We start from the raw sequence: 22,556 nt of genomic DNA, 5'->3' as shown, positions 1-22,556 counted from the left end.
TACAGTGATGGGAGGGAGGAGGGCCCCATAGGACCTGCCCCAGTCCCCCCAGATTCAAACCCACTTGTCCTCAGTGATGCAGGAAGTGGCGAGAAGTCATGCATGCTTTGAGGCACCTCATCACCACATCTTGTGTCTAAGCCCTTCCCCCACTATCTTCGCCCCCCACCCCACTCCTACCCCCACTCATGTGTCTTTGACTTCTTTCAAACTTTGGATCCAACTTCCTGGGCGTGGAGAGTCCATCCCAGCTTAATGCAGTAGCTATCTATGCTATCTATAATGCAAGGGACAGTCCCCACTGCCTTCAGAAGGCTCTCCTCTTCTATTTTTTTAAGTTTTTTTTTCATTTATTTATTTTAAAAATTAGAGAGAGAGAGCATGCAGGAGCTGGGTGGGAGGGAGGATCAGAGGGGGAAGGGCAGGGAGGGGAATAAATCTCAAGCAGACTTGCACTGAGCGCAAAGCCTGAGGCAGGGCTCAATCCCATGACCCCAAGATCATGACCGGAGCGGAAACCAGGAGTCTGAGGACCAATCAACTGAGCCACCCAGGCGCCCCCTCTCTCTCTCTCCTCCAAGAAATCTGCCACTGGCCCCTGCAGAGAGCCCACCAGTGCCAGGCATACCCTTGTCCCAACATCTTTTTGGAGTATTTCCTTCTCTTCCCCAGAGTGAGGCCTCTTCTCTTAAAATGAGTGCCCTACTTCTCCAAGTACACTTTCCAGAAAGTTCTCTCTGCCCCTGACATGTCCACCTGAGAGCGTATCTGTTACCCTGGCACACCACTGTGCCTTGAGAAAATTGGTCTGTGTCTGTGTTAGTGTTTGTACCTTTTGGGAGCCTAGAGTTGTAGGTTTCTGTGATTTAAAAGAAAATCTGGGCCAAAGCAAGTTTTTGTTTGTTTGGGTTTTGTGGATGGTGGTGGTGTTTTTGTTTGTCTTATTTTGCTTCACCACCACTGTTTCTGAATATGACATTCATTTTCAATGATCAGCATAAGATCCTGTCCAAAATGAAGATGCACAAGAACAGGCAGTGCGAGACCTTTCTCGAGAATGCTGGTCCTAGGGTAGGGTCATGGCTGGATGGAGAACGCAGGCTTCAGAGGCCCACACGGACCCTAGTCTGCATGGCGCACCACCACTCCACAACTATGTGACCTGCGGGGAGTCACTTGACCTGCTGCGCCTCATCTGTAAAAAGGGATAATTGGTTCATTTGGAGGAACATGAGAACATGCAGATAAAGTCTTTAGCCCAGTGCCTGGCAGGCAGCAAGAAGTCAATAAATGCTAAGCTCTCATTATGACACATTCTAAAATTCAGTCAGAATCTGTGCTTAAAGCAGCTGTCTTGGAATATATTGAAGAGGTCGGTGTCAGTCAGCTTGCCTCCTGGAAGTCACGTGTGTCACTCATCTGATGGCACAAGTAATAGTAAGCCCTTAGCAGAGGCAGGCACGCTCTCCTTTGTCACTTACGTAGCGCCTTATGGAGAGTTGAGCTTGGTCACCAAGGCAGCAGGTCGTCTATTCCAGGATCATCTAGAACCCCACAGATGTCACTAAATAAACCTTTGTGGTTATCAGAGATTACCCCTCCAGGGCCCACCTTTACAAGTTTTGTCATCCCAGCCTCTTGGTGGACTCTTATCTGAGGCGATGGTTGCACCTTATATTCATCATCTTGAATGCGACTCAGACCCTCTGGGCATAAGGTGGGTGATAGCGCCCTCACACATGAGCCAGGAAGAGTGACACCACCCCTCCCTCTGGAAACACTAGTGAGGGAAAGACAGCTGGACCCACCTGTATGGAGAAACACTTTCATTTCAAGGGGCTCCAGATTGAATATCAGGGGAACTGATCGTTAGAGATAAGCACAAGCCAAAGAAGAGAACCGTGGGAAAAAAAAAAAAAAAAAGAGCTCTTCTCTACTGAGCCCTTTGTAAGCATTATAAGTGCATTATCCCATTTAGTTCTCATGACAACACTTTGAGGTAGATACTATTACTGTTTCCACTGCACAGATGAGAAACGTGATGCTCAGAGAGGTCGGGTAACTTGCCCAAGGACACAGAACAAGGACAGGATAGCGAGGATATTTGGACCCATGTGTGTCTGCCTCCAGACATTGGGCTCCTAAACCCGGGCCCCTGCCCGAGCAACACAAGGCAGTGGAGGGCAGAGCTGTGGTTTGCAAAGTTTATTTTCTCAGTGTAACCCTTTGGAACAAAAAAGTCTTCTGCAGCCTCCCTATATCTAAAACAGATCGGGGTGGACCTGTTGTGGTCGAAGAGGGTTAGAGGCTTAGGGCCTTGCTCATCTTCTTCTCTTCCCCTTGGGGTCTTGAGGACCTTCGAGCCCCACAGAACACAGACCAAAACCTCTGGTGAGGTTGAAGGAGGATGGACTTCAGAGCTTCTGTTCTTTCTTTGTGATGGGGAATGCAAATATTAGCCTCACACAGCTGTCCGGAAGATCAGACGAGCTGATGCCTCTGAAGCACCTAGTATACTCCCCAGCTACTGTTATTATTATTATCCTAACTGATACGTCTTATGGGAAAATAAGCATTAATTCAGAGGGGGCTGTAGTGGGTTGGATGGTGCCCCCCAAAAGATAAGCCCATGCCCCACTTCCTGGATCCTATGGTATCTTAATGGCAAAAGATGTGATCAAATTAAAGACCTTGAGAAGAGCTTATCCTAGATTATCTGTGTGAGCCCTAAATGCCGTCACATACATCCTTAAAAGAAAGAGGCAGGGGGCGTTTTGAGAGAGAAGGAGGCAGTGGGACCATGGAGGCAGAGGCTGGAGTGAGGCGGCCATGGGCCAAGCAGCACAGAAGCTGGAAGCTGGAAGAAGCTGGAAGAGGCCAGAGAGAGATTGTCTCCTAGAACTTCTGGAAGGCATGCGGCCCTGCCCATACCTGGATTTCAGACTTCTGGCCTCCAGGTCTAGGAGAGCAGACTGTTCTCTTATAAGCCACCTGGTTTGTGGTAACTTGTTACAGCAGCCCTAGGAAACTAATACAGGGGTCCATGGCCCCAGTGCACCTCAGAAGGGCCCCAGGACACACTCTGTAGAGAGATGGAGTAGGGCACACACTGTATTCCTTGGACTAATACAGCAGAGGGGCGCACCTCCTTCTTGGAAGTGGGCAAGCAGGCTTTGTCAGGAGCCCTCTCGACTCTTTGAAGGCCCTTCCAAGGGCAGAACCTCCCAGTCACTGTAGGTTCCTGCTCAGATTTCCCTTTCCCTCCTGAGCCTCAGTTCCAGCCATCACAATGTTGAGTCAGTTATTTGTACTACCCAGATTGTCATTTCTGACAACAGGTCTGCATTTATCTGTGGAGTCCAATGATGGTGCAGACAGGAGCATTATTTCTGCTGTCACCATCGAGCTTCATCACCATCCACATCCAGGCCTGGAGGGGGCTCTCAGTGTGAGCAGGAATGCCTCCTGGATTCTGCTCTCACTACAGCAGCTCCTCCCCATTTTACTTCAGGGTTAGCCCTGGACATTGAAAGTGGCACTGAGCTATGTTAGGTCCGTGCTGCCACGTGGGGCTTGTGTGGTCTGGGGTCCAGCACGGGCTTCCACGTTCTCCAGCTGCAAAGACGCCCTTCGCAGGGTGATTCCTCAGCAGCCAGGCCACGGAGACTTCTCCACGAGCACCATCTGGCATTGATTTTTACCTGTACCTCCGAGAGTTTGCCCGAGCCCCCAACTAGAGAAGCAGCCACTCTTTTTTGGCCACCACACCTGCTGAGGGAGTATCACGTGCTAGTTCTGCACTCACTGGTATAATTTGGGGAGAGCTGTGACAAAAGGAATCCCTGGTCTAGTTAAAATAATATGTTAGTTCATGACTAGAATAAGGCATTATTGTTGGGTGAAAAGAAACTAGAATTTGAAGTCAGAGGAAGCACATTCAAGGCCCAGCCCAACCCTTTCCAGCTTTCCAGGCACATGACTAATCTCTGGCCTTAGTTCTGCATTTAAAGAGGGAGAGGAGATGAATAATGACCCCTACTGGATCGCTGAGAGGATTAAGTCATACATGTGGGTAAACCGGAAAGCATTTTGCAGCTGCATGGTGTGTTTGGAGTCCTGAGATCAGGGCCAGGTTAGCCCAACCTACACATTTTTCCACTATAGGACCACTGCAGAGGCTGGCCTCCTTGCCATCGATTGAAGCTTTGAGTCCACAGAGACCTCCAGCCAGGCTCCTATCACATGTTGCCCCATCTCCCTTGTCATACATTGAATTTCAAAAGATGCTGGCTGGTTTTCTCTTATCTCTAAAAAAGAGTGTTATGGTTCGAATCTCTCTCTTTCTGAAGGAACCACATGCACATATCAAAAGGAAAAGAAGAAAGCTCATGCCATCCCCAAGGACTGAGTGCTCACAGATGCCTAGGCTTGATCTGACCCTTTGCTGACCTGTGTGTTGGGAACAACTTGGGCAGAGCTGCACAGGGCTGAGACCTGCTGGCCCTGGGAAGGGGCGGTGGGCACCAGGAGGAGAGGAGAGGTTTTAGAGGGAAAAGCTAATGAAATGGATCTCTGGTTTCCTGTTCCTGCTCTGAGCAGGACACTCACGTGGCTGAGCTGTGGGCTGGGCCCGGCCCAGTAGCCTGAAAGAATGAATGGCCCCTTGGAGGCAACAGGAGGGGAGCTAGGAAGGATGAGGACAACGTGTCCATTATTCTCCACTCTCAGAGAGGGTGTATATCCACGAGTGTAGGAGAGTCCAATGCATTGTGATTATATACACTCAATATATAATCCTTCCAGGTGTTTATACCGTAGCTTGTTCTCTACCTGTTCAGCTGTAGCAATGTTGTTATAAACCCCTAAATGGCAGAGATGACACCCATCCAAATCCTTTCGTACGGGACTCAGAACACTGTGTATCAGCCCTTAGTGGACCTCAATGAGCCTGGAAAGACTGGGTGGGTCTCACAGTTTGAGGAACATAAAAACCACCTGAGAGGTCGTTCATTTGAAATACTGATTCCTGGACTCCATTTCCAGGGCATCCTGACTCAGCAGGTTTGGGTTGGGCTCAGGAATTTGTATTTGGGTTTTTTTTTTTAATTTAAATTCAATTAATTAACATATAGTGTATTATTAGTTTCAGAACTGTAGAATTCAGTGATTCATCAGCTGAATATAGCACCTAATGCTCATTACATCATATGCCCTCCTTAATGGCCACTACCCAGTTACCCCATCCCCCTCCCGCCTCCCCTCCAGCAACCCTGTTTGTTTCATATGATTAAGAGTCTCTTATGGTTTTCTCCCTCTCTGATTTCATCTTGTTTTATTTTTCCCACTTTTCTTTCTTTTAGTAACCAGAATCATGCTGTATGTATTGTTCTTTGATGTGCTTGTTGGAGATGTTCTCAGCCTAGCACACTCCTTTTATCCATTATATATCCCACCAAATTAGTGTCACTATTTGGGTTTCTTCATTCTGTTATAATTATGCCCACTTTTGTGCACAAACTTGAACACAGGGGCTGGAATTTGAGGGGAAGAGTGTCAGTTTGAGTCCTTGTCAATCTGAGGTGAAGGCGTGTTGACTTGGCATTGAGCAAGTGGCTGGCAGTGCATGCTGACTCAGGAAGGAGGATGGCTGGACTGTGGATTTGGGACCCATAAGCCAATGGCATCATTTGTGATGGGGATGTGGCTGGTTTTGCTCCTGGTCATGGATTCCTGTAACTTGTTTTTCTGGGAAACGCTCTCTCTCCTTCTATTCTGAATTTTATTCTGAATGAAAGCCTTGCTGGATAAAGTATTCTTGGCTGCAGATTTTTTCCTTTTAGCACTTTGAATATATCATGCCGCTTCCTTCTGGCCTGCAAAGTTTCTGCTGAAAAATCCACTGATAACCTTATGGGGTTTCCCTTGTGTATAACTGCTTTCCTTTCTCTTGCTGCTTTTAAAATTCTCTTTATCACTACTTTTGGCCATCTTATTTACTTTGTGTCTGGGCGCAGACCTCTTTGGGTTGGTTTTGTTGGGGGCTCTCTGTGCCTCCTGGATCTGGATTTCTCTTTCCTTCCCCAGATTTGGGAAGTTTTCAGCTATTATTTCTTCAGACAAATCTGCTGCCCCCTTTTTTTCGCTCTTCTCCTTCTGGAATCCCTATCATGCAACTGTTATGCTTGACAGTGCCGCTGAGTTCCCTGGGTCTATTCTCATTTTGCATACTTTTTTTTCCCTCTCATCTGCTCAGCTTGATTACTTTCCATTACCCAGGTTGCTGATACGTTCTTCTACTTCCTCTTGTTCACCATTTATTCCAGGTTGTCTATTTTTTATTTCATTTAGTGAGATCATTAACTATAATGGGTTCTTTTTTAGGTCTTCTCTTTGTGGAAGGTCTCAAGGAGGTCCTGCACTCCTTTCTCAATTCTAGCGAGTATCTTTATGAGCATTACTTTAAATTAACTATCAGACATATTACTTATGTCCATTTTGTTTAGGTCTCTTGCTATGATTTTGTTCCACTCTTTCATTTGGGAAATACTCCTCTGACTCCTCATTTTGTCTACTGCTGTGTCTGTTTGTATGTGTTGGGAAAGTCAGCCATGTCTCCTGCACTTGAAAGTAGTGGTTTTATGAAGAAGAGGTCCTGCAGTGCCCCATAGTACAATGTCTCCTTTTCACCAGAAAATGGTCTTCAGGGGGGTCTCCTGTGTGTGTTGCTACAGGGGTGTCCCACTGTTGTGGAGGAGCTGTGTTTGCCTTCAGTCCAGTCTGCGATGGCTCCCTGCCTGTTGTGGGCAGAGTCTGGTGCCCGTGGTGTTAGTGGGTTGCTCCGGGGCTGCCTTGGGCTTGAGTTGAGTCAGACCAGGTGTTTTCCAGAGATGGAGTAGCACCAAACTGCAGAGCACTTTGCCTGTGTTGTCCCCTGAGAAGCTTTTATTGGCGGGTGAGGACTGCACTCAGCCTGGTGTGTGGTTATGTTCCCCTCTCCCTAGAGCAGTACTCACTCTGAAGTGGTGTTGGCCCTGTCTGGGCTGCTTGCACACTGCCAGGCTTGTGGCACCGCTTTGATGGGATCTTGTCAAGAGCATATCTTTGGGGGTGGACCCACTTTGCTGCGGTCTCTTGTCTACGTCCGGCTGTGGGAGTCTGTTCTGCCAGGCTTCAGGTCACTTTCTGGGTTACTTATGCTGATGTGGGTTCTCTAGGTGGCCGTGCAACGTGAGGCTGGGGTCCTCCTACTCCGCCATCTTCCCACAACCTCTAGGAATTGTATTTTTAGCAAGCTCTCCAGGTGTTTCAGATCTAAATGTTTGCCAGGCTACTCTTTGAGAGACACTGATCCAGATCAGCCCTTCTCAGACTTGAATGTGCATGTGAATCACCTGAGCATCTTGTTAAAATGCAGCTCCTGACTCAGAGATTTGGGGCCCAAGATTTTGCATTTTTTGCTGCTCCCAAATGCTCCCAATTTGTTGCTGGTGCCACCTGTTCCCACCCACACTTGGAGTAGCAAGGATCTTCCTTCTGCAATTACGGCGCACCAGCTCTAGAGGGGGCTTTACTCTAGCTGGATAGTTCAAGCATAAAGTGTCTACATTAAAGATTATAGTCATGTACCTTTCATTTTTAATTAAAATAACTTTTTAATTGGCACTCAGATAATTTTTATACTGTAAGCACTTTAAAGAATATCTAGGTACATCTGGTACTTTCTTGCTAATACTTAACACACAACATTTTCTATCACTAAACTTTTAATGCACATTTGCTCCAACAGCCAGATTCTGATTAGTGTTAATGCATGGCTGAGGGAATTCAAGCCAACTTGGCAACAAAAACGCCTCTGAATGAATGCCTTTCATTGTTGGCAGCTTTATATTTTTTTAAAGCAAGAGTCTCTTCTAGGACTATTTCCTTCAAATCAAAATGAAGAGTTTAATTCATCAGTTAACACTCCATAGCAACTAGAAGGTTTTTCCTGCCTCCTCCAACTATTATTTCTCAAGACACAGCCAAGCATGCCCCCATTAACTGCAGCCTAAGAAACAACTAGAAGGAACTTGATTTTCCTGTTGGGATGATAGCAGGGTAAAGAAGGAGTGGAGTCCGGCAAGCAGAGCTGTATATCCACAGGGTCTGGAGAGAGCGTGTGGAGATCCAGGCAGGCAAAGTAGGAAGGGGCCAATATAGCATGGCCTGTGTATCCTGACAGGCATGGGGCAGGGGTGGGGGTTGGGAGACTCCAACAGTGACTTAAATTAGAAATTCCAAGCAGATGGTCATCAAGGGGGATGTACCCAGCTAGAGTCTGGGCCAGGACTCCAGCTGGACAGAGCCGTGGGCTAGAAGGACTGGACTCTTCTAAGCTGAACATAACCATCTCCATTCCCCCAGGAGCTGTGCCCAACAGGAGCCCACCTGGTCTTTGTCTTCACACAAAGCCCTGCCCTTCACACAAAGCCAAGACCTGTCTGTTCTCTTTCCCTCACCAGGGCCTGTGACCTGTGCCTAATCACCTGTGTCTCTCCTTCCTCGTCCAATGTAGGCATCAGGCCAGGCTGACTTAAAGCAGCTTCCTGCATACCTCATGTCCAATGAAGTGCCCAGCCCCAACTTCCTCCTGTTGGAGAAAACCACAGCCACCGTGACCAGGCCTCAAAGAGTTCCTGTCACCTCCCCTTCACCAGGCATTCCTGCAGCTCTATGGGCCTATCATTCAGCTCCTGTCGAATAGGGCAGAAGAGCTAGAGCTCCCCAGGGGCTCCGGCGGTGGCCTGTGCTGCAGACAAGAGCCATATATTGTGTGTGTGCACACATACGCACGTGTGTGTGTGTGCATGCGCACGCAAAACTTACCACTCCGTCACAGTTTACGCAGATCATCTCATCTGACCTTGAGGTAGAGCGAATATTATTAGCCCTGCTTTATAGATGAGAAAACTGAATCCTAGAGAATGTAAGCAGGTTCCTTTATCAGACATTGTGTTAGGAGCTAGAAGAATAAAATATAGTCCAGAACTCAGTGGAGCTAAGTCTTCTGTGCTCAAGGCTGCACGGGTAATAATCATAATAATTCATTCTTTCAAAAATATTTATCGAGTTCCCATTGTATGTCAGGCACTGAGTGTATATGGGAGAAGACAGACATGCTAACTAGTGTTTATTGAGCATGTGCTCTTGGCCCAGCACTATATTAACAACTTCACAGGTATTCTCTTAATCCTCAGCACAGCCCTATGGCAGGCATGGACAGGCTGGGTGACTTGCCCAAGGACACCCACACCACTAGACAGTGGCAGAGCAGGGATATGCCCTCAGGTGGTCTGACTTCCGGGGCCCACTCCTCACCACAGAGCTACACTGCCTCTCGGCTGTTCTGGTCTAACTCCAAGTCCAGTGTACTTTCTGCTGCCCCCGTATTGCGGCCACAGAGCCCGCCACTCACTCCCTAGAGAAGATGCTCCCACCGTCTTCACCCAGCCACTCCCAAGGGCTGAGGGGCAGGCAGCCCCCATTCCCGGTCTGAGACCCCGAATGCCTGCCCCCATCCTGAGCTTGGCTCCCTGAGACAGTGCTGCCTGCACCCCACCTCTGCCCGTGCCTTGCCCCTGGCGGACTCCCTGACCCCTGTTCTGGCCTCCCTGCTGGGATGGCTCCACTCCAGGTGCAGAGTGTGTCTTCCCTGCCCCCTCAGCTAACCCTGTTCTGCCCCCTCCTCAAGCTGCCCTGACTTCACCCCTGAGGTGGCTCATCCTGCATGCCCCTTTAACCACAGAAAATGACCATGGATTAGCTCCTCAGTTGTTACTTTGACTTCTTCCTCCTTCCTCAAGCTATGACTTCCACACCCTCCTCTCAGCTAAGAACCTCACTTCTTCTTCCCCTAGGAGCAGACCAGGGTCTCTAGGCACCAACTGTCCAGTCATTCTCTTCCACCTCATCCTGTCTTCTTACCCATCCCGCCTTCCTCTCTTCCTCTCTTAATTCCAGGTGATCTGACCTTAGATTGCTCGTACTTTAGACTCTGTCCCCTCCATCCCCTACGCATCTTGCCCAGGTCCCTCTAAATCCATTGCCCTCCTGGGTCTTTTCCTCCTACCCACAGACATGCACAGGCCCCATAATGTGGTGAAACTGTCACTTCACTCTGTGTCCCCTGGCCAGGATCCTAGACCTTCCTGAGCCTTTCTGGTCCTACAGGGATGCCCATCCACGCTCTCCTGCCCTCAACCTATCTCCTCTCTCCTCTCTAAGGAAACAGCTTCCTTGAAGGTCATCAGTGCCTTCCAAGTTACCAAATCCATTTGCTTATTCCAGTCCTTGGCCTTTTTGACTTCTTGAGAGCATTTAGCACTGTTGGCCATGCTTCTCACTTTAACCCTTTCTTTCTTGATTTCTGTGTCTTCTTGACTCTGCTCTGTCTTAGGAGTCACTTGCTTGCAAGGAACAAAAATCTGCTCAAAGTAGTTCAGGAGTTTTCGGAATAATTCAGGGGAATTCCCATTCTTCTGCACTATCATTTCAAGTCTCTCCCCTGGCCTGTCCTTCATACGCACAGCCACCAGACAATGTTCTTCCAAATAGTACTGTTATAATGGTACATCCTGCCCAGAATCTTCCAGCAGCTCCCCATTTCCCACCAGATAAAATCTGAAGTCTTAGTTTACGTGCTACATCTTCCACGGTCTTAGCTGCCATGTAATCTCCAGTTTGCCTTCCACTCTTTTTCCCCGATTGTCCAACACACATCTCTGTGTCATCTAGTTAGTCTATCCTCTATTCCCTAAGCATATGTTTCTGCTTCATAGCTCACACTATTTCTTTTGTAAATGCCTAATTCATATATCTGCTATGAGCCTGTACTTCCTTCAGGCTCTAGATCAAATGTACCTTTCTCTATAAAGTCTTTACCCCAGGAGAAGTGACCTCTCCCTCCTCCTGAAAGCTTGCGACTGGGGCCTCTCCTTATTTGCCATATTAGGCTGGAGGCTCTCTGAACCGCGAATTACATCGTGGGCTAGGCAGTGTGCCTAACCTGGGAACAGGACCCCAGAAGGATGGAATGCAGTCATTGGAGAATGACTGGCTTATATTTTTCACTCTTAAAGAAGAGTGAGGCATCCATAGGCTACTTGCCTTGCTATTCTGCCTCTAAATTGGCCCACCTCCTTAACCAAAAGAGAGACCAAGACAAAGACTAACATCTTTTTACCTAAAAGCTTCCAGGTAGTTATAGCATGAGGGAAGAAAGTTTGACTAGACACGTAAAGTATTTGGGGACCAAGCAGTTAAGCGATTTGCCTGAACCCACGGAAAGTTGATCACAGAGTTGGGCCAGAGCTCACCTCGTGTCCCCCGACTCCCCCCCACCGGACTCCTCACTGCCAACTCTTTGTGCCCTCTCGCCTCCCTGCAGCCAGTGGAGGAACAGGCAGGAAGCCAAGACCTGGACCCATTTCCAGAACATAGTGAGTCAGACAGTCACTCCACTTTCTGTGTTTACCTCTTTCTGGGGCTTCTGGAGGGGAGTGAGGAGACCTTGTGATGTATCTAGAGGACACAGGGACTCGATGGTGCCAAGGAATCATTGCCTTCCATCAGTAGGCCCTGGCAAGTCTGTCTCCAGAATGTACAGACCTAGATGAGTGACTGTCTACCTGGAGACACATCCCTCATCCTTCCTGGCACTTCTCTCCCTGAAAATATGTAGCTCCTGAGATGCTGCTCTTGCTAACTCTGGTACTAGTTGAAGTCTGTCAACCACGGGCTCCCTGCTCCTAAAGATGGGCACGTGACTCAACCTGGGCTAATCAGAGCCCTGCCCCAGAGCCTCTCACATTGGAACTGAGGGAAGAAAGCATCTGCCATCTGTGCCTAAGCTGAGGGGTGAGGCTGAGAGTATTGCCACAGGTCAAGCCTGGTGGAGGAGGACGGTGTGAGAGAGGGAGGCCAACAGAGGGAAGAGGAAAAGGAGAGGAGAAATGAAGTCTAAACAACCTTCTGGTCAGAACCCTCGTTCCGGTCACCCTGAGGCCTGGCTCTACCCTTTCTGTTCGGGCAGTTTGGACATCTGAGCCAATATATTCCTCAGTTAATTCAGGTGGAGTGTTTGCCACTTGCAACCAAAGAATCCTGATTAACACAGCTTCCATACCTGTCACTTGAATCCCTCATTTAATCGTTTATGGGATTCCTGCCTCCCTGTCTTCCTCTTTTCTCAAGATAAACATGCAGTGAGGAATAGAGTCATGGTCTTCACTAAATCATTATCATCATCATCATCATCATCATCAACAACAACAACAAAAATGACTTAGCACCTGTCTTTTCCTGGTATTGTCCTAGGTATAGTGGGGGATAGAGCTGCAAATGGTAGTCTCTGCCTTCTGGGTGCTTCCATGCTCATCAAAATATAAGAAATTCCAAGGGCATATAAAACACATGCTGAGCACAGATCTTTTATAGGACAGGGTATAAATCAATCAGTCTGCCGTGGAGTTTTTACAGAACACAGACACTCATCACTACAGATTATTCTGACCTTTTGGTGCCAAACATTTCTTTCTTAAAAAACCATCCACCCCTTAGGACAAAGGTTTTTGTCCTCCATCTTAGAGTTACCTTCTTCGTCTTTGCACTTATTTATGGGGTCTTCTCCGTCCTGGTTAGCTCCTAATTCAGGATCAAATTTATTTGTTTGTTTGTATGTTTGTTTTCTGGGATGCCCTTTCCAGATGTACCCAACTTACTCCCTATAAAATCCTCAACCCCAGATTTCTCATCATGCCTAGAACCCTCCCACTACCAAAGTCTCCATTTCTTTAAACTAATATCTGGCCTCTGGATATATCCTCTTCCAGGATACAATCTGTGAATCTTCTGTTTAAATGCCTTCCCATATGTTTTCTGGTCCTATTTAACCTCAGTGGCTTTCAAACAATTAAATATGTAAAAAGGAAAAAAGAGCATTACACATGTTTCCAAAGAAATGATCTATATTCAAGGTTGTACATTCAAAATGGGAAATGGTTAGACTTGGCTAGAAAGGAAAGAAGAATGAGAAGGAGAGGTAGAAAAACAGAGGTATCTAGAATCCTTGTATTTCCTAGTACCCTTCCACCCTCGGCCTCTGCATAGCCCATTAGTTATTCTGAGATCCAAGTATCACCCCAAGGAAGGTCTGGGGAGACCTGCCTACTGTGAACTGAAATGGCTGAACTAGAGAATCCCACTGATTTATAATACTCTTTCCTACTTGCCAGGGATAAGTTACTCTTCCCCCTTAAGTCTGAAATGATAGGTCATCATCATCTGCTTCCTTTTCCAAAAATTTAGTAGCTGAAAAACAATTTATTATTTCTCACAGTTCTGTGGATCAGGAATTTGGCCAGGGCTCAGCTGGGTCATTCTTCTGCTCCACAGGACATCAGCTGGTGTCCCTCACTTGGTTGCATTCAACTGTAGGCTGGGCTGGGCTGGACAGCCCATGAGGTCCTCATGCACATATCTGGTGCCTAGGTGATCTTCCACATGGTCTCTCCATGGGGCTAGACTGGGCTTTCTCAGAGCGTGGTGGTCTTAAGGTTGTCAAATTTCTTACATGGTGACCGGCTTCCCCCAGAGACAAAGGGGAAGCTGGCAGGCCTCTTAAAGGCTAGGCCCTGAACTGGCTCAACATCACTCCCATTCCATCATATTCTGCATTTGAGGCAAGTCACAAAGCCAGCCCAGATTCAAGGGGAGGTAAAAGAGATTCCACCTCTTGATGGGTGAAGTAACATGTGCATACAGAGAAGAAAGAACATGATGGCAGCCATCTTCGGAGGCCATCTACCACACCCCATTTAACCCCTTTCACTCACTTAACGGACACAAGTGTTTGCTCATTTCTTAGCCTTAGATAAACCCCCATATATGGGACCCTGTTCTCATCCTAGGCAACTGTTCTCAGTCTCTTTTTTCCCCACACATTATTTTGCCTCGTGGTCTCCATCCTAAGACCTAACATCTTCCTTACATTCCACCCATACTCACCCTGAAGTACTTGTTTCAGAAAACTGTATATTCCCAAGTATGGACTCTAAATTAATTTTTACTAAAGCTTATTCTAATTTTGTGTTCTGATAACGATCACTTAGAACATGTAATATATCCATAATATGAGGCTGACAATCTTTTATTAAAGATTTATTTATTTATTTTAGAGAGAGAGAGAGAGCGCACGTGAGAAAGAGAGCACAGGGGGTGAAGGGCAGAGGGAGCGAGAATCCCAAGCAGACTCCATGCTGAACGCAGAGCCTGTTGTGGGGCTCAATCTCACAACCCTGAAATCATGACCCTAAGATCACAACCTGAGCCAAAACCAAGAATCAGACACTTAACCAACTGCCACCCAGGTGCCCTGAGGCTGACAATCGTTTCAATCCTTGGAAATCTTTTACTGCAAAGAGCCAAATGGTAAATATTATCAACCTTGGAGCCATATAGTCTGTTGTGTAGGAAAAGCAGCCATAGATAATACATAAATGAATGGACATGTCTGTGTATCAGTAAAACTTTATTTACAAAAATAGGTAGCAGGCCATATTTGGCCCAAAGGCCATAGTTTTGCTGATCCCTGCTTTAGACTAAGGAATAAGTATGTCTTTCAGTTTATTTTGTATAATGATTAGCTGTTTGACTTCCAGAAAGTCACTTTTCTCTGAAAGTCACTTTTTTCATCTATAAAATAAGGGTATTGAACAAGAATAAAATACCCCCTTATGCCCATAGTTGTGAAAATGCCACACATCTTTAAAAACTCTTTAGAGGAAATGCCCAAGATGGCCACAAGATGGATTGTTTCTCTGTAATGATATCTCAGAGTCCTGTTGATATTTCCATGACTTTGTGTCCTTCCAAGAGTCTCTCTATTTGTCTCAGTACATGAGCATATCCCCTTTTCCACGTGTGTCTGTTTCTATCTGGGCCATTCTCTTTATCTGTGTTTATGTGTGTGGTTTTCTCTCTGTGTTCAGGGGTTCACTGTCCCTCAGTTTTCGTTGGTGTGCATTCCTTTGTGTCTCTGTCTTGTTTCTTTGTGTATACATACATCTGTCTCTTCTTTCTGCCCTGACTATAATGTTGAATAGTTACCCATTTTTCATTCCTTTCCTTTTTGAGTGAAGAAAAATGTCCTATTCTTAATTTTCAAAATAGATATAGCATACTTTATATATCAAATTTTTTAAGATATCATATGTAAGTTACTTAGCACAATATCTAATATTCAATAGGGACCCAATGATTACGTTCTTTTATCGGGCTTCCCTTTATGTAACTGCCTAAGTGACCTTTTCTTCACATGGGCCAACGATTCTCAGCAGAAAAAAAGGTAGATCGTCTGTATCTATCACACTTTGTTGTTCTCTCTGATCCTTACCCAGGGCACCAGTCCTCAGCCTCCTCTTTGTCATGACTATGTCTATACCTATCTTTTGGGAACTAATGAAGGTGGAGGATCAAAGTTGATTTTTGCTCAGCCACCCTGTGATGATCCTGCACCTTCCACAGGCTCCTTCTCTTTTGTTCACTCTGCAAGTATTTAGTGAGTGCTCACTATGTACTAGGTGATGGGGAGACAGACATGAACAAAGCAGACATAGTCCCTGCCCTCGTGGAGCTTATGATTTACTGGGAGAAGTGGGCAATAAATAGGTACCTGAACAAGAGTGGGACAGTGGATGCAGTGATTGGAATACCAACCAGGGGATGATCTCTGTGAGATGCCTTTCAAGGCGGGACCTAGAGGATGAGAAGGAGCCAGCCTGGGACAGGAGGGAGGTGGAGGGAGAGTGTCCTCATCAGACACAGAGGCCCTGCAAGAGGGCGCGGGGTTGGGACCATGCCTGCTGGAATGCTGGGAGCTGAGAGGAGACCAGTGTGGTTGGAGGAGGTCAGCAAGGTTGCAGCAGACCGAGCCAGGCTCCCCGGCCAGGCGTAGTAAGGGGTCATTCTGACATGAGGGGAAGCCACCCAAGGGTTTTAGGCAGGAGAGTGGTTGACCTGGTTTATGTGTTTAAAAGATGACTCTGGCTACATTGTGGAGGGATTAGCATTCAGGAGCCGGTGAGGAAGCAATGGAAGGAGACTCTCCAAAGATGGTGACAGTAGGGGAGGAAAGAAGAGAAAGCCTTTGAAATATTTTAGGAGATAGAAATGACAGGATTGGCCGATGAATGAGATGTGAAGACAAGGGGGAGGGAGAACCAAGGCTGGTGCCAGGTTTTGGGCTTCAGTACTCGGGTGCCCATTGCAGGTAGGAGGGGGGCTGAGCAATCCTTGCTCCATTTTGGACACATTCCATCAGAGATGAGTGTGGATGTGCAAGGGGAGACGTCAGGCAGGCAGTCAGATATATGAGTCTGTGCTCGGACTGGGGATTTGGTTGGGGATAGAAATTTGGGAGTTGTAGGTCATGGGAATGGATATTATCCCCCAGTGCAAGGGGACAGAGAGAGGAGAAGGGGGCCCAGGAACAGGCCTGGAGACTCCACCATGAAGAGGGTAGAGCAAGGAGGAAGAACCTACAAAGAGAAAAAGGAGAGGGAACCAGGGAGAAGGGCCCCAGAGGGCAGGGTGCACCCAAAGCCACGAAGGCAGTGTTTTAAGAGGGAATGGTGCAGTGGCCCAGAGAGCTGGCCAGTGTGCCGGAAGCAGCTGGAGGCTGGGGCAGATGAGAGCGGAAAGCCTGTCCCTGGATGTGGCCACCTGAAAGCCCCCTGTGACAAGAATGAGGGTGGCTTTGCTGGAGTTGGGGGGAATGTGGATCGGGGTGGGCTGAGTGGATGGTGAGAGATTGAAGACAGCCTGGGAAGACAGGTCTTCGAGAAGTTTAATTATGAAGGGGCTTAAATCAAGAAGCATACCCATAGAGGATGAGAGATCAAGGGTGGGATATTTGGGATAAGAAATACTAGAGTGTGTTTGGAAACTCTCGAAATGATCACTGGAGAGTGAGAGATTGGGCCTCAGCTGTTGTGTTACTTTCCATAATGATGAGAATTTATACTTGTGTAACTCTTCACGGTTTACCAAATGTTAGCACACACACTGTCTCAGTCTTACTGCCAGGCTACGAGGTATGTAGCAGCCGAGTCAGAGGTGAGGCACCCAGTGACGAGCTCAAGGCCACAGCCAGGAAGGGGCGGGGCCAGGCCCCTGTGCCCACCCTGCACTCCTGGGCCCCCCACCCCAAGGCCCCTCCCTGTCCACAGCAGTGCTCTCCCAGGGGACTGGCACCAGAATTGGTCGGGGCTCACACAGCCCTGGCTGTGCCCTGCGGTGTCTCTCAGGACTGTTTTCCAGTTACCACCCAGCAAATCCCTCCGCTTGCAGGCCCAGCCTTGATATTAGGGAGTCACGGCTACTTTTCAAGAGCACAGGACACTGTCCCACTCCCTGAGCCCGTCTAACTGAGCCTCAAAGCCTCTTGAATTTCTGGAAGAAAACAGCAATCTCTGGCAGGTGTCAGAGGGAGGAAACGTGAAATTCCACATCCCTCACATCCAGCCCCCCAGGCTTGTCAGCATGGGGACTGCCACCCAGAGGGACTGTGGGTGGGTTAGTGACTGTTGCTAACTTCTATACCTCAGTCGCCACATCTGCGAGATCCTGGGCTGTCGTGAGGCTGAGTGAGACAGAAGGGGGCTCGGCCTGTGCTGTCGCTCTATTCACTGCCCTTGATTATTTATATTTATCCATCCACTCGCTCACTCATCTGTACCTTGGACAGACATTCGTTGAGCACCTTCTCTATGCCAAGCATTGCCCTAGGTACAGCAATTGCAGAGATGTATGCACATGCTTCCTGGGCTCAAGAAGCATCTGTTTGAACGAAGGGAAGCGATGTTGGAGCACAAACAACCCTGCCCTCACAGGAATAAGCAAGGTGCAGAACAGTGGGTATCCAGAGAAGAGATCGCATCCAGCCGAGAGGCAGTCCGTTGGGGGCAAGCTTCGTGGGAGGGCGGGGAGACCATTCCCCATGGAAGGTGGCGGCTGCGGCTGAGCCAAGCCACAGAGGCTGGAAAAGGCAGAGCCTATTCGGGGGGAGGGGGGCGGGCGCCGGGGTGAAGAACCCGACAGGAGCATCTGCTCCATGGAGCAGAGGGGAGGGGACAAGCTGGTGATCCCAGGGGAGGACTGTAAGAGGCTCACACGTCAGTCCAGCAGACCCAGTAGAGGGCAGCCTGGTGGAGAGAGGAGTGGCAACTCTGTCATTTACCCCTGGCCTTGTTCAGAAGCCTCCCTAGGGGCTGTTGGTTTGTGTCCCTCAGGGTGGCGGCGGGAGAGAAGGGACCAGAGTGTCGGGATTCATCCCAGGCCAACAGGCAGGTTGAGGCAGGACTCTCTGGTGCATGCTCACTCTGTAGCAGATGGAGGAATTTGAGCCAGCCTAGCAAGCCCACCCCACTACCCCCTAGGGAGTGCCCTGGAACTAGCACCTCCAAGTTCCTCAAAGAAGAGATGATCCAGGGCCATCTGCCCCCCCCCCCCCAGCGCCACCACCTTGCATGCACACCTGCCACCCCAGATTCCGGGCAAAAACCCGGCTTCCGCTACGTGCGGAGCCATGCCCCTGCCTCCCCATGGCCACATTCGTCGACACAGTCTGTGACCGCCTAGTTGGTCTAACTCTCATTTTGCAGAAGAGAAACCCAGAACCTAGAGAGGGGAACTGACCAGCCTCAGGTTACAAAACGAATCTGGGGAAAAGTCAAGACCCATGAGAAGTAAATGAAATCGAGGATGAGACCATGCCTTGTAGAGTGCTGTAGCAAAGTAGGGCTATTATCTCCCCTTTGACATGAAGTTCTTGGGCATTTCTCACAGTCACTACCTTGGGGGAGGCCCCCAGAAAAAGAAATCCAAGGACTAGCAGTGTTGACATCATGGGCAGTGTGGAAAGAACACAGGATTTAGAGCCTGGAGACGGTTAGAGTACGCCACGTACCAGCTGTGTAACCTTACACAGCTCACCACCTCCCTAACCCTCAGTTTCCTTTTCTAGAAAATGCCTCATTACCCTCTTTCTGTGGGGCTCAGGTGAGACAACGCATCTGACAGTGCTTTCAACAATCCCAGCACTCTGGGACCATGGTGTCTTGTGAGGAGCAGCAAAGATCAGAGTAACCAGAAGACCCGGAGGCTAGGAGGACTAGTGTGTGGCACCCAAGGCATTTTCTGTCCCTGGGGGCTGGAGCCAGCTGCTGACGGTGCTGGAACCCAAGTGTTCTGTCTCTCCTGCCCAGACGCGTCCCATGGGGCATGCCATGCCCTCGCCCCCCGGCCCTCAGACACTGTTCATCTGGGCATCCAAGGCGTGACCTTCCATCGCCAGGTGCTGACTCAGCTCCCAGTGAGCTCTGTCCCCTCCTTTACACACACTGTGGGTGCCAGAAGGCACCCAGCCAGTTGCTCAGCATTCCCCAAACTTCACAGGCTCTGCATCTCGGTGACAAAGGAGAGGGCCAAGTTGGATCCGTTTCAGGAAAGCAAGAAGTGATTTCTAAGACCTTGGAGAGGTCTTTCCGCCCACGCCATCCCCACCCCAAAGCGTTCTCAGCCAGGACAGCCAGAGGCCTGCAGCTGAACATCACTCAGGATGTACACGCTTAGGTTAAAACAAAGGCAGGAGGCCAGGACTAATGGATGGACATTGGCCAGGTTCCTTAGGAGAGCCTGGCAAGCTGGTGTTCCCTAGAGGCCGGAGGAGGCCTTCAGACATTCATGGCCACACTGCCGGAGGGTGACCTTGGGCATGGCGCTTTCTCCAGATGGAAAGGCAATGGGAAGAAACCAACTGTGCAATCCGAAGCCTTTATGACTCAGACGTGGACTCTGAGGTTTCATTCATTCAATCATTCAACAAATATTTACTGAGCACCTAGTGTGTGCCAGGCACTGTTCTAGGCCCTGGGGAATGAAGCAGACAAAAAGTTCTGCACTCGTGGAGCTGATATTCTAGTGGGATCAGACAGAGAAGAGAGAGCTAAACACGAAGATAGAGAATCGTCAGATGCTGGTAAAAGCTTTGGGGGAAGAGAGCAGGGATGAGGGATAAGGAGCACGGGGAGGGGGTGGTGCTTGCAGGTTTCAGGAATGTGGCCAGGAAGGCCTTGCTGAGAAGCAACAATGGAACCGTGGCCTGAACTTGGTGACAGAGGGGGACAGCCTTGTGGATATCTGGAGGAAGTGCATCCTGGGCAGAAGGAACAGCAAGTGCAAAGTCCCTGAGGCAAGAACATGCCTGGGCCTTCAGTGAAGCAAGGAGGCTATGTGGCTGCAGGAGAATGAGACAGAAGAGATGAGGACAGATGAGCATTTTAATCTTTCATATTGAGTTCCTTAGAAAAAGAGATCTAGCAGGTCCACCTACTGACGTTAGATGTGTTCATAATCTCCCGTCTGAGATGCTCATTTTATACTACTGTTTAAATGCTGGGACTCTGTCAGGAGAGAGTCATTCCAAACCTCAGCAACAAAGCCTCTACTCCTCCAGGGCTCATTTGCCCAGAAAGAGCCTGGGTCCAAGTCCTAGCACCTGACACCTAACTAGTTGTGTTACCTTGGGGAAGGGTACTCAGTCACTCTGAGCCTCAGTTTCCCCGACTGAAGCTCATCAGTGCCTCATCTGTAAAATGGGTTAATAATACAGCCTCCCACACCCACCTCACTTGCTTATTAGATTTAAATTAGTGAGATCATAAATAAGAAAGTGCCTTTGACATTGAGATGGGCAAGGTAGATGGGGGGGTAGTCGTTTTCTTCACGAAGCCTGTGGTAAGAGGGTTGTCATGGGCTGCCCATCCCCCTGTGCCACCCTGCTTCTCATATTGTGTCCCATGTGGGCCCAGTTGACTCTTATTTTGAGTGAGTCTGTATCTGATTCAGGGACACTCACCAAACACCCAGGGACCCCTGAGGAGAGGCTGAGGCTGTCGAGGGTTTCCCCAGAATGCCCCAAGGCTGAATTGCCCCACCGCTGACCTGTCTGGGAGGCTTCTAAGCCCCACTCTTGGGCAGGAGGACACCAGGTGAGCCCAGCTGCTCCTCCTCAACACCCCGTCCCCCTTCCTCCTCCAGGTACAACGGCCCCAACCTGGTTCTGAAGTATGACCGGACCCAAAAGCGACTGGTGAACATTGCAGTGGATGAGCGCAGCTCCCCCTACTATGCCCTGCGGGACCGGCAGGGGAATGCCATTGGGGTCACAGCCTGCGACATTGACGGGGATGGCCGCGAGGAGATCTACTTCCTCAACACCAATAATGCCTTCTCAGGTAAGGGGCTGGGGCCTCAGGCCTCTCCCTGCTTCCCACCCTCTACCTCCCAACACCAGCTGTGGGGAGGGCCTTCCTCAGGTTATTCTGTTATGGGCTCCCCCAGGCATAGGCCCCTGCTGCCGCCAAGAGCTCGCTCTGTCCCAGCAGAGATACCCAAGGGGATCCCTCATCTCCCTCAGACTTTCGTCTCCCAATCTAAGCAGTCCCCCCACCCCCCACCACTGCTTCTGCCATGGCTCAGCCACTCAGCACTTCTCACTGGACAGACGGCCTCCTGGAATCACCCTCCATGCTGCTTCTAGGGAACCTTTCAAAATGCTTTGAAATCCTTCAAGGGCCCCCCACAGCTTTTAGCTGAGCTCGTTTATTCACTCCACAAATTCCTGCTGAACACCTACTCCATTCCAGACTAGAGATGCTAGATTCTGGGGAAACAACTTGGAAGCAGGCAGACCTTGAGTTCATGGAGCCTTTCCCAGCCTAGAGTGTCTCAGCCGACGTACCTGGGGGTCTTGTGTAAATGCAGCGGGTCTGGGTGCGGCCCAAGATCCTGCATTGCTAACCTGCTTTCACGCTGCTGCTGGTCCAGGGGCCGCTGAGGAATGGCTGAGGGACATTGATGCCAGAAAGCTGCATAACAGTAAGGACAATGGTAGCAGCTAACTTAAGTGGCACTGACAGTGTGCCAAGCCTGGATCTAAGCCCTTTACATTAATCAGCCCATGGGAGCCTCACAGCAATGCACTTAGGTAGATCCTGGCATCCCACTTTATAGTTGAGGAGACTGAGGCACAGAGGTCATATGACTGGCCCACGGCCACACAACTTGTAAGTCCCAGCACTCAAACTCAGGGGTCCGACTCCAGATCCATTCTTTAATTAAGATACTCCATGGCCAGGGCACTTGGGTGGCTCAGCCGATTAAGCATCTGACTTCAGCTCAGGTCATGATCCCGGGGTCCTGGGATCAAGCCCTGTGTGGGGCTCCCTGCTCAGCAGGGAGTCAGCTTGTCCCTCTGCCCTTCCCCCTGCTCATGCTTTCTCTCTCAAATAAACAAATAAAATCTCTAAAAAAAAAAAAAAAAAAAAGATATTCCATGGCCTTACTCAGTCCTGTGTCCTCAGGGCCTAGTGGAGAGCCTGGCTTCTAGTGGGTGCTCAGTGTTGCACAGATTGGGGGGCTGTGTTCTTGGGTTAAAGATCAAGGTGGTTCCCAACCCC

At 49.0% G+C, this 22,556-nt stretch overlaps 1 protein-coding gene across 1 annotated transcript in view; it reads left to right on the top strand.

The window, feature by feature from the left end:
• Positions 1 to 22,556, top strand: part of LOC118024641 (cartilage acidic protein 1-like) — a 109,596-nt gene that overhangs the window by 61,280 nt on the left and 25,760 nt on the right. The window contains exon 3 of the mRNA XM_035026610.1: positions 21,136 to 21,332. Coding sequence (XP_034882501.1) covers positions 21,136 to 21,332 — 197 coding nt within the window. The remainder of the gene's footprint in view (positions 1 to 21,135; positions 21,333 to 22,556) is intronic.

Source organism: Mirounga leonina, unplaced genomic scaffold (assembly GCF_011800145.1).
Source record: "Mirounga leonina isolate KUSES-001 unplaced genomic scaffold, KU_Mleo_1.0 Mir_114, whole genome shotgun sequence".
Classification (NCBI taxonomy): Eukaryota; Metazoa; Chordata; class Mammalia; order Carnivora; family Phocidae; genus Mirounga; species Mirounga leonina.
The sequence above is the reverse complement of the archived record's forward strand: the minus strand, read 5'-3'. Positions and strand labels throughout refer to the sequence as shown.